This window comes from Bufo gargarizans, chromosome 1 (genome assembly GCF_014858855.1).
Source record: "Bufo gargarizans isolate SCDJY-AF-19 chromosome 1, ASM1485885v1, whole genome shotgun sequence".
NCBI lineage: Eukaryota > Metazoa > Chordata > Amphibia > Anura > Bufonidae > Bufo > Bufo gargarizans.
This window is the reverse complement of record NC_058080.1, coordinates 676653098-676665890: the sequence shown is the minus strand read 5'-3', so window position 1 is coordinate 676665890 and position 12793 is coordinate 676653098. Positions and strand designations below refer to the sequence as shown.

General features: G+C 42.1%; 1 protein-coding gene across 3 annotated transcripts in view; it reads left to right on the top strand.

Moving 5' to 3' along the window:
* ERBIN (erbb2 interacting protein) overlaps nucleotides 1–12793 on the top strand; it is a 209115-nt gene that overhangs the window by 175826 nt on the left and 20496 nt on the right. For 2 of the 3 annotated variants that reach the window (XM_044276140.1, XM_044276139.1), the window contains exons 17-22: nucleotides 865–986; nucleotides 3361–3534; nucleotides 5200–5367; nucleotides 7616–7730; nucleotides 9178–9361; nucleotides 10837–12358. In XM_044276140.1, coding sequence (XP_044132075.1) covers nucleotides 865–986; nucleotides 3361–3534; nucleotides 5200–5367; nucleotides 7616–7730; nucleotides 9178–9361; nucleotides 10837–12358 — 2285 coding nt within the window. The remainder of the gene's footprint in view (nucleotides 1–864; nucleotides 987–3360; nucleotides 3535–5199; nucleotides 5368–7615; nucleotides 7731–9177; nucleotides 9362–10836; nucleotides 12359–12793) is intronic. The other variant, XM_044276141.1, reaches the window with a different exon arrangement.

Sequence of the window (12793 nt, the reverse complement as noted above, 5' to 3'; positions counted from 1 at the left end):
AAAAATGTCATACCATTTTGCTTCTGCATAGTCTGTGAGTTTTCCCACTTAACTGGTAGCCCTGCAGAATCATAGATCCAAAAGCATACTTCTCCAGGATCTGTTTGCTCTCTCTGATCCCCCCCCTTCTTTCTCTCAATGTTAAAGATTGTACATAGCAGATCAGAGTGTGGAGAGGTGGGAAAGCATCCAGATATATTATAGAAGGAAAATCATACAGGCTGTAGGTAGGGAGGAAAGCACACACCAGGGTGAATTGCACAGCCCAGTAGAAAATCTGCAAGACAAAAGGGGAATAATACATTCACCAGCATCAGTGTAGAAGGAAAAATCCATTCAGGAATGATGCTGTGCTGATACATGAGAGCTAGTGAAGGTAGCAGCATCCTGGACACACAGACTTCACATCCAGCATGTATTACTGAGAGGGACCAACCGGCAATCCAGCAGCGGTGGCTGTGCTTGCACACTATAGGAAAAAGTGCCAACCTTTCTAGTGGCCGGGACCATGGGAGTGTACATAGGCACACATGCACAGCAGCTCCTGTCTTCCTGTCTCGGTGACCACATATCTGCTCTGCAGCAGTGGCTGTAACCCCTGGAAACGAGCAGTGTATTATGTGATGGTAAAATTAATCAAGCCAGCAAAGGAGACAATATGGACAATCAGAATACATTAATAAGTGCCTTGTATTAACTTTGTCTACAGGATAAATGCCATTTGCAGAACTGAGAAAACCTCTTTTACAGCCAATGTGGACCAAAATGATCAACCTACTTCTCTCTGATGTATATGGCCACCCTAACCTTAACAGTGATTTAGGCACTGTTGTAATGGGGAACTTTTCTTTGCGTTTGTTGCAGTTATCATCTCTTCAGACAATGAAAGCTTTAATCCATCTTTGTGGGAGGAGCAGAGGAAGCAGCGAGCGCAGGTTGCCTTCGAGTGCGATGATGACAAGGATGAGCGGGACATTCCAGCCCGGGTCAGTATGCTCCAACTTTTACTTCTGAAAGCAGTTAAACTATAGCTATCTGATGGCATTTCATAAAAGTAAAACATGTCTGCTGAATGCTACTGAGCCCAGCTACCTCACACTTGTCTTTTATGATGCGTACTCCTAAAGCCAGGGATAACATCTAATATTTACACCAAGTCAAGTAGAATGCAGCCCTGTAAAAGCAGTGATGGGGTGCAAGCCTCGGGACCCCCAAATCCACAAAGAACAAAAGAGGCAGCTCTCTATGGAGTAGATTTATCAAAACTGGTGTAACAGAAAAGTGGCTTAGTTGCTCATGGCAACCAATTAGATTCCACCTTTAATTTTCTAAAGGAGCTGTAAAAATTGAAAAGTGGACTCGGATTGGTTGCTATGGACAACTAAGCCACTTTTTCTTTACACCAGTTTTCCCCTTTGTATCTTTGAAGGTCCCGCAGATTTTGTAGTGAAGAGACTTGTGTGCTGCCGTGTGGTGCTCTGTTGGGGGGCATTATGTTGGAAACATTTTGCACTAGAAGTGTTATACAGCATGCCACAATGTTCTCCCATATGCCTTTGCATGAAAATGGGTAGGGTAGGGATCCTAGCCCTTCTGTGAGCTCTCTTATAGTTCCATGCAACACTTTGGGGCACATTTATTAAGACCAGCCTTTTAGGCGCGGTCTTAATAAGCCCTATACCTGGCGATGGATCCACTGGAGTTAACATAACTTCGACAGATCAACCGCCACTTCTAAATGTAAGACAGCTTCCGAGTTCTCTTACATTTAGAACATTTTCTTTGCCTAAAACAGGTGTAGAAAATGGTAAATAAGATAAGCCTGAGCGCCCCTCCCCTTCCCCGCCAATGCCACACCCACTTTTTTTTAGAACTGGCATGAGCGGGGGAAAGTTGCAGATTGTGGCGCAAAGAACCTAGAACCTTTGCCAGAAATATGCCTAATTTAGGTGTATTTCTGTTTAATAAATGGCACAAAGAAAAAAGGACCATTGTGACTTTTTTATACTTTGTGCCACAGTTTTCATCAGCTGCATGCACAAATTGTAATTACTCTATGCATGTTGCTGAGGTTTACAATGAAATGTCCCTCCTCTCTTGGACATCCTCTCTGAGTCCCTTTTCTTGGGCTGACAACCATGCTATAACAAGTGGCAACAAAGTAACAAGTCAATTGGTGCTTGTTTTAAGATTTATTTATTTTTTTAACACTGCCCGAAAAATGTAAGGGGATCAGTGAGATAGTTAGGCATTGCCTCCTGTGTTTACATGGGGAGATTTGCTGTCGACAAAAGCTATTTTTAAGCCCATGTAAAAAGATGCGATCAACTGACAAATGGGGCTTAATATCGGCCATTAAAATGGGCTTAAAGTGATTTTGTTGGCAATAAATTCACTGATGACCAGGCACAGTGTCTTGTAGGACTAGCTCAGCTGAACTTAGAGATCCATTACTTCATTCTGGGGAAAAAGTACTTTATATCCATTTGCAAATGAGCAGTTAAGTTCACCAAGGGCAGACCCAAGCCACTCTGTGCACCCTTGCTCCTCCTGCTTCCTCTGCTAGCTCTTCCCTCTCCTTCTTGGTAGACAGGGCCAGGTGAGGCGACTATACTTTAACCCTGACCCTGTCAATCAAAAAGGAAAGGAGGCGGCTGTCAGAAGAAGCAGGAGGAGCAAGGGTGCACAGAGTGGCTTGGGTGCACTTAACTGCTCATTTGCATATAGAGAAGAAGAAAAAATTCTCCAGAATGACATAAAGGATCAATAAGGGAAAGGTATCATTACCTTGAGCTGAGCTAGCTTTACATTGTGTTTGGTTACACAGTGAATTTTCTGGTGACAGACTATCAACATCAAGCTACATGGCACACAAGGTTTTTGCATGCAAAATATTTTGCACAGTTTGCATGCAAAAATCAAAGTGAATCCATGAATATGCTGCAATTTCAGTGTTTCCTTTTGCAGATGGTGTTTTTCCCCATCGGGGATACAATGAAGTCACAGTGGTAGATTGAGGGTAGGTTCACATCAAGTGTTATGGAGGAGGATTTGAGGCAGATTTTTCTGCCAAAGCCAGAAGTGGATCCAGCAGGAAGAAGCAGAAGTCCTTCTGTTATATTTCCAATTCCTTTTGAATCCACTTCTGGTTTTGGCTGAAAAACCATCAGGGAAATCTGCCTCAAAACCTTCTCGAAAAAAAGTCTGAACCCACCCTTACAGAGAATTAACTGCAAATTACAGGTGACCTTGTGTCCCCGTAGAGCACGCACCTGGCACTGTATATTAGGAGGCTGGACGTGTTTCATAAAATTTGAGAGCAGACATAGCTAATTAATTGTATTTTTGTCTTCAATTCAGGAAGGTAATTTGAAGAGATATCCAACACCATACCCTGATGAGTTGAAGAACATGGTGAAAACTGTGCAGACCATAGTGCATCGGTTAAAAGATGAAGAGAAGGCTGAGGAAGCCAATAAAGAATTGAAGCAAAATGAAGTCCAACAACAGCCAACAAAGGACACAGGAGTGAAGGTTGAGCATATTTTGACCATTTTCCTAGTGAAGATCTTTATATAACCATCTATTTAGAAATAATCTGTTGACAATGGATTAAAAATGGGAAATTGATCTTCCAATTTTACTTCTCAAACAGCTAAAGACAAAGTTTCTTGTAATGTAGTATGAGCAAAACCTTATTCTGATCAACATTTACCGAATTAAGTGAGCTTGTGATAATCTCCTGGGGCTAAATTACCAAAATAGGTATATTAGGAACACTGGGGTAGATTTATCAAAACCAGTGTAAAATGGAAATGGGAGCAGTTGCCTGTGGTCACCAATGATCAGTTCTTATTTTCAGAGGGTCTTTCAAAAAATAAAACAAGCAGTCTGATTGATTGCTATGGTTAATGTCTCCACTTTTTAATTTGTACCAATTTTTGTATATTCCCTTGAATGACTGATCTCCCCAGAGTTTAGTTATAGGGAGTACAAGTGCCTCAACATCTTGCCCAGACCAGTTCTTCTCATCTGGTTTCTAAAATCACAACTCGATCAATGGAACCAGTCACCCTGTGGGTGCAATGGTGCTACTTACATTGGTACAGTATATTCTGTGGCCATCTCTTCCATAGACTTTAGTAGGCAGGGCCACAATCAAGCACAGCCACCTCTCCTACAGTATATCTGATAGCAGTAGTGTGTCAGGGGTTGGGTGCCTCACCTACCTCGTTTTTCACACGGAGGCCTTAACCTTCCAAAAGCCAGACCAGAATTTATACCTTCAGTTTACTTACTAGAAAACAAGGCACACACTCTTTTATTACATCTGTGCAATAAATAATAACGCTGTGACCATCCCACATCTGTCAGAGTTTATCATTATTTCAATTACCCGTTTCAGGTGCCCAGGGATGATGGAATAGCTGATTGAGTGCAATCATTTAAAGTCAATTAGCAATCTAGCTTGAAAGATGCAGTGATGTCAAAAGATAGGCATTTAGTCAAACGTTGTCACAGGGGCACAGTTGGCTCTGTCTTGTTCCCAGTTCATGTTTATGCTTCAGAAATAACTGGTTTTATGCTTGATATTCATGGAAAATAATGGTTGTGGATGTCTTGCCTTTTCAGAACAATGTATAAGTCTGTGTAAGAGTCCATGCAGATGGCAGACTGTATTATATCACTCTGTGTACTGCGCCTTATGGCTCATCTATGGGCCACCATATCCTCCCATATAAGTAATGTTTCTAAGTGGAAATACTTCTGTAACACACCATGTACTGGAACTTGTCGTGTTTTTTGTCATATATAGTATAGGTATACAGTGAAACGTTTTGAGACGACTTCTAAAGAGGTGATCTTCTCAAAGAAGATGGCCATACAATCTAGTATATAGTAGGAGGATTTGACTTGGGAACTGTGGTCTAGATAAAGGAGTGGCCTTCTGGAGAGGTCACGTTGTAAACCCATAAGATAAAACCTACATGCGTTTTGGTATAAAATAGAAGACACAACAACATATGGTATGACCCATTGCAGTTTATAGGCACCTTGTCTGCATCCATACAAGACAGATATGTAATATGGCTGTGTGTGTGGGCCCAATATGACAGCTAAATGATAAATGATGTCTCTTCCAATCATTTTTATATTAATAATAGAAATGATATCTTTTTCATTTTTGGGTGTACCTAGGTTGCAGAACCTGTCCCAGATAAAAATGACATAGAAGAAAAAGTAAATAATATTGTGGGGAACTGTATTCAGAATCCTGAGAAAACCACTGAAAACTCACCGCAAACTAATCTCACTAAGAACCTCTGGAATGCAAAAACTGTTGTCAACCATGACGAGACACTTGAGGTATGTCTATGTTGAAGGCCTTACTGTATAATGAATCTGCAGATTCTCTGACAAAATACAGTACAATTAGGGATATAAATAATATCTCTTATTGGACCATATATACAGTCAAGTTACATTATTATGACCACCAGGCTGGGAGTGGCTCAGTAAGGTCCTGGTAGGTTGTCACAGGTATCTGGAGCCGTGCTGACTGCAGTGCAACCCAAAGCTGCTGGAGGGGGCGTGGGGGAGGATCCATAGAGAGAAAACAACAATCGAGGTGGTCCTGCAATAGCTCAATTAGCTTCAAGTCTGTAAAATTAGGAGGCCAGGGTAGTACTCAAAACTCTTGGTCATGCTCTTCCAACCAATGTTGGAAATTCCTAGCAATGAGACATTTCGTATTGTCTTTTTGGAAGATCCCATCCTCCCCAGGGAAGACAATCGGCATTTATTTGTGTAGGTGATCTGCAAGAATGAATTCATACTAAAATCGGTTGAGAGTGCCTTCCACATGGATGAGTCGTCCCAGAGAAAGCCATGAAAACATTCCCGAGACCATAACACTTCCACCAGCAGCTTTTGTTCTTCCAGCAATGGTTGCAGGGGGTTTATGCTCGCGACTTATCCAAGAAGGCAACCCTTTGCCAATCAGTGGAGTCCCAATTCCAATACTGTCTCAAAAATGGAAGCCTTCTCTGCCAATGCAACTTTGTTTGCAGAGGTGCAGTGACCATCTGTCTGCTTAAGAGCCCTATTCGCAAGAGGGTTTAGTGAACTGTTGTTTTAGACACACGTCTGGTACCTCCCTGGTTCATTTTGGCAGTGAGCTGCTCCGCTGTAGGGTGTCAGTCCGTCTTCGGAGCTGATTTTAACCTCTCACATCAATGGCATGTGGTGCTCCACATTTTCCACATAAAATATTCACAATGGTGCCATTTATCCACTAACCATACCCTTTTACCATAGCAGCATGTATAGATAAAACCTGTTCGGGTTGTGAGTCATCCAACAGGAATTATGTCGTATTCTGCAGATAATTTGGTGACATTCTATCTAAAAATCTCTACTATTTCCTAACTAGTTTTCAAAAGCTGTCCCCGTGTTGTTCACAGGATGCTCGCTCAGCCTTGAGTCACCTACTTTACCTGTATGACTAGGGAATAATGAAACATTTGCTTACTTATAACACAAGCCCATTGTAATGCTCTTTGAACTTGCCTTTCATCGTGTCTGACTGAGCACACAGCATGCCTGAGGGCCATAGTGTCATAACGAATTCTCATCAAAGGAGAAAATAATTGTTTTAATTCATTTTGTAAAATCGTTTTCTTGGCTGTTTCAGTGTAAATTCCAGTTGTTAATGGACCATGGACATTGTAAAAAGTGTCCTCATTACATACTGGCGATATAGCGATACATGGAAAACCAAAATGTGGGCAGAGCTAGTGTATCTTCTTCCAGAACTGTTATTTCATGGGAAATTCTTGGTCATACTCGGTGTTGGTCAACACTTATCTCCACCCCTGGAACTGCCACCGATCACTAGAACAGGGGACCTGAGCCCCCATTTTGCCTCACTCCATGACTGTAGTGAGGCACAGTTTGAATGGAGCGGTAGTCAAGTATGCGCCATGCCACCCATTAAAATTCTATCGGACTGACAGAGTCACCCTAGTGCAGTGCTTCATTCAAACTCCTACTTCCTGTGGTCATGCAATGAGAAGGAACATGGAGCTTCTGACCCTTGTCCTAGTGGGAGTGGTGGGCAGCCCAGCAATCGGGCATTTTTTATTTCCATTGAGGAAAAAACTCTCTAAGCAGCTGTCTCCTGACAACTAATACCCAACTCTTTAACATGAACATGTGGTGTGAGTGAAAGCTCATGTTGGTATGATAAGTGCCTGGCAGACATTTCTGGTGCCCTTACCTATTAGAGAATTAAGAGTTAATAGAGGGGAGGTGAATTCCGTGTTCACCCCCCTCATTTATTTTCCAAATTCTAGAGTGATTACACTGTCATGTATTAACATGATAAAGCATACATTTGAATGAGAACAGTGTAATGTTTAAGTTCTCCTGTGGGGATATTGAGCACTTACTGCCAGGTTCCTCCATATCTTGGCTGATTGCTGGAGATAGAAGCAAAGCAACATTTTGTTAATTGCTTACTGGACCTTCCAACTTGGACAACCCCTTTAAATGTAATATGCGCTCACTTATGATGATTGTCCTTCTAACATGTGGTAATGTTTATGTGCTACAGGAGTCAGAAGACCTGTCTTACGATGAAGAGATGAAGATGGCTGAAATGCGGCCGCCGCTTATAGAGACTTCCATGAATCAACCTAAAGTTGTAGCATTGAGCAACAACAAGAAAGGTGAAAACTTACTCTCATAGTTACTATGCCCTATCATTTCCTTAGCGTTAAGGTTGAACTTTATCAACAGTGACTGGTCCACTGTACAAAGCAGGGCCAACAGGGACACATATACAGTAAGCCCCCGATGCAGAGAATGGTAGTGGCCCTGCTGAAGTGTTGTGTCACAGTGTACTCCCTCAAGCCGTTGCTCCATGGGGATCAGTGCAGTGGAAATGTACTTTGAAGAATGAGGCCAGTAGTGAACTTATAACAGTCTAATTTTTACTAAGTGCAGAATATAACTTGTGGTACATCCAGCAGCAGTAAATGCCAAGGGCAGTTTCTGGCACCAGTTAAGGAGTTATGGTGGTAGGTCAGATGGCCGCAGATGGTCACTTGTGGGTATAGGTGTCCACTGTCAGGTTCAGACTTGACTTTATCTGACCTAATGGTCGTTTTGGGTGATGGGTGTCTGAGCTGTAGTCCCTCACCATGCAGTAGTGTCTGAAACACAGTTTTATGCTGTTCATTTTGCTGTCTTGTCTCTCAAGTGCTTTCTTGAGGCCCAAGTGAGTTGTTCTTTCTGGAGAATCTTTCCAAGGAACAGGAGCTCTGCAGTGTGCTGTTTCTCCTACTCAAGGGGGGGCGGGTTGGAACAGGATAGTTAGCACTGTTCCTGCCATCCAATGCTAATTATACCTTTCTCTTGCTGGTATATGCAGCCAAAACATAAAATACATAAACACAATACATAATAATATGACAATTGCAGATACCCCCAGGTCTGGGGTACTACACAAATGACATCTTAATTATTTAAATTTTCCAGTAGCACTGCAGAAAATGTTTGCTCTATAAAAGGTACAGAAAATAAAAATAAGTAAAATAAAACGTTTCACCTTATATCGTAAAGATACAATTTTGTATATTTTGTACATGGATTTTTATCTTAGCATCCCTATGGATATATGAACTTCAGGGCCTTTATCATACTCATGGCAATTCCCATAAACTGAGCACTTATTTTTATGATTAATAAATAATTACTAGGTAGTCAATCTTTGTGCCTTTATATGAAGTGCACTAATCTTCCACCACTGGTTTCTTGGAAGTGTGCTTTAGGCTCCATTCACACATCCGCAACGTGTTTTGCGGAGCCGCGGATCTGCAAAACACGGAAAACGGCAATGCGCGTTAAGCATTTTGCAGACCGCACATTGCCGGCACTAATAGAATATACCTGTTCTTGTCCGCAATTGCGAACAAGAATAGGACATGTTCTATTTTTTTGCGGAACGGAAGTGCGGACCCGGAAGGGCGGATCCGCAATTCCGTGTCCGGGCAGCACATCGTGTTGTCCCATAGGAATGAATGGGTCTGCAATTCCGTTCCGCAAAATGCGGAACGAAATTGCAGACGTGTGAATGGTCCCTAAGACTAACTGTTTCTATGTATTGTATTTCAGATGATATTAAAGATGCAGACTCTTTGTCAGATGAAGTGACCCACAACAGTAATCAGAACAACAGCAACTGTTCCTCACCATCCCGAATGTCCGACTCTGTATCGCTAAACACAGAGAGCAGCCATGACACCTCCCTGTGCTCGCCTGAAAAAGAATCAAGTATTGCCATGAGCTTGAAATTAAGGTTGGTATTCTCTGCTCATGTTATTAGCACATTCCTCTTCCCAATATGAAAATGGACATATATGCATGATTAACAGAAGAATGGAGATCATGCTGGCTAATATTGACCACTTGCAAAGACCAAGCTGCTTGTCTGTATCTGTCAGTTGTGTTTTCCAGCCTTTTCGTACCATAGGACATCAGAGATGGCAGTTACCACAACCTTAAAGAGGAGCCATGTTTGTTTTAGTAAATACGTGTATTCTCCAAGAAATAATAATGTGAGAGCATGTCTTCTTAGAAATCTATAAGTAATCCTATACAAAAACTACAGGATTGGGGAAAACGGGGAGATCTACATCGCATGTGCCGTCTACGGTGCATTACAGGGCCAGGCAAGAGGACAGTAATGATGCCTGTTCCCGTTAGTCAAGGGGAGGGGGATGTGGCAAACCGAGGATAGTCAGTAGCTGAGGTGCACCGAGGGGGGCTAAGGCCCACCGCTCAGTGCACTGAAACACTAATTTTCATATACATTAAAACGATTATATCTTCTAAATAGCACAACACATTTTTGTCATGCAGGTATCGGTTTAATCAACAGGATCAATCTCTCCCGGCAGCCTGTCTGGTTAAATAGGGTTGATCCTGTTGATTGATTTTTAGTGGATTAACGAGGATCAATCTCCAGTTACAATTAAATCAAAAACAGGAGATATGCAAAGAAGGGAAAGATAAAAAAAATAAAGATCTTCCCATTCTATTTCATGTTTAATTTATCTCTCTCCGTATGTTATTTCCACTTTGCATCGATATACATTATGCACCAGTACCTAACCTAACACCTTAGGCGTTGTGCAGCCATTTACCTACCTCCCATTAGACATGGGGCTTGGAGAGATGCGACTGCATGCTTAAAGTCTTCCCTAAGTTTCTCTGTTTTCCAACTACGATTCTTCTGTAGATGTTCAAATTCGTAAATATGGAGTGGCTAATAGAGGGGAGACCCTTTGCTTAAATAATGGTCTACATGATCATGATCCATGCACATGGTATTCAGTGAAGTGCAGTCGAGAGCAGAGACCGGTAGTAAATAGATCTTCTCACTCAGTGATTTCTTTTACTATAATGGAGAGCAAAGCCGTCTTCATGTCAGTAGGCGAAGAAGAACTATAGCTAGCATGAAACATTTAATGTTGGATAGTGGTTGGAGCAGCTGAGGTGGACTCTTACACTGGCATGATAGTCTTATTTGGATTATGGGTCAGTCATTGGGTGAGGTCATTCATGCTTCCAAATTATTTTCAACTAATATGACAACCTGCTTATTGTCTGAAACATCAAGCTGGGAAAATAACCTTCCAGAAATATGTAAGGTTTGAGTTGGACAGAGGCTTTAACCTTGGTTGTGGATGAAATGTTCCATTTCACATGTTCACAGCTGTTAGGTTTCTTCTGGTCCTCTCATTGTTTATTTTTATTTTTTTGTATTTTCAGACAAGAAGATGAAAACTTGAACAATATTTTACACAATGGGAGCAAATTAAATACTGTCAATGAGAGAGGGATAAGCGAGATTCCATCACCAAACAGTGAAGAGGATTTAGTCCAAGAGAAAAGAATAAACAGCACCAGCGAGATGGCACAAAATCTGAACCAGATGAACATAAACAATAACCTGACAAGTGATGATGGCCTGTACTCCGATACCCTGGAGCGCTCAATTATCTCACAAGAAGTCCTATCCAGAAAGGGATATACATATAACAATGAGAAACGGGAGCCTGAAGTGTTGGAGAACAGAAAAACGTACCCAGATTTATGTGCAATGAACAAAGTCAATGGACATTCCCAAGATGAACAGATGTCCCCAGATATGAGTGACCCAGTGAGGAGCGCATCAGAGGATTCAGTGCCTTCATTTGATATGTGTGTTTCAAAAAGTACCGACGATTTGTCTCCCCAGCTCGGAGATTCAATGAGCTCTGTTATGAAGTCCCACAGCATAACTAACATTGAGACCGGTGGACTGAGGATCTATGACATTCTCAGTGACAGTGGCTCTCCGCAGCCGCCATACATTGGTAAATCTGCAGCAGCAGCTGGTGCTGAAGGACAAAATATTGTTAGAAGCAAGTCGGCCACTCTTCTGTATGATCAGCCATTGCAGGTTTTCACTAGTTCGTCTTCCTCTTCGGATCTGGTATCTTCTGGGAAAAAAACTGTTTTCAAATTTGATTCCAACCACAACCCTGAGGGGGCCTACACTATGAGAGCCCCTGCAGCATCTCAGATGCCCGCTGTGCCTCAGTATAATGTTCAATATAGTAGTAGTGGTAGTGCTTCAACTAAGGATAATCTGTGGCCTCAAAAACAGGGCACTTCTATGGACCAAGGAGGTTTTCCACCTCCACGTTACCATATGTCAGATAGCATAGATAGCCCTAACTATGCCAAACACCCTGCCAACATGAATTTCTCTAATCATAATAATGTGAGGTCTAGTAACACGTACAGTGTGCCTCAAAGAATGGGACCAAGGCATGTAGAAGCATGGGCCATGTCCCCAAATGATCGAGTCCTTCAAGGAGCTAGTCGTAACACACTTCAAAGACAAGGTAGCGTCTCCTCCAATGCCTCTATGGTTATGGGTGATCCAGGAACTATCAGGAGGGTTGTCGTACCAGATGGGGACTATATGACATACAGAGAATTACATTCAATAGGAAGACCTTCACATCTGATGGCAGGTCCACAGAGACCCATGTCAGCGAGGACATACAGCATTGATGGCCCTAATGTACCAAGACCCCAAAGTGCACGTCCTTCTGTTAACGATATCCCTGAGAGAACAATGTCTGTCAGTGATTTTAACTATTCTCGGACTAGTCCTTCCAAAAAGCCAAATGCTAGGGTCAACTCTGAACATTCTTTACTGGACTCACAAGGCAGGAGTAAAGTCCCTCATGATTGGAGGGAACAGGTCTTACGGCACATAGAATCAAAAAAACTTGAAAAGGTAAGAAAGCTAATGATTTATAGTATGTGCCATGTATGCTGTTCCGACTGCTATGCATCAAATTCCAGATCCATAATCCATTTAGAAAAAAGTAATCAGTTGGTTACTTGTCTTGATGGAAAAACACTGTACACAAAGATATGTGCTCACATTTCAATTTCAAGGAAGGTAACTGTGGGACCTAATCGTTACGTTGTAATTCTACAGTCACATTTTATTTTTTTCATTTCATTAGGTGGCTCCTGCTTGTGCCTCCCGAGCTTGGCTAAACGCTGGCATATCAAATGGGTACCATGTACAAATGTGCTATGTCAGTATTAGTGGAGCGAGCTCCTGCCTGTGCCCTCTTCATGCAGGACTTTTAGCTGAGTGGAGTGGGCACAGGTCCTCTCCACTTAGCTAATCCTGGCATAGCACATCGTTATCTGGTACCAT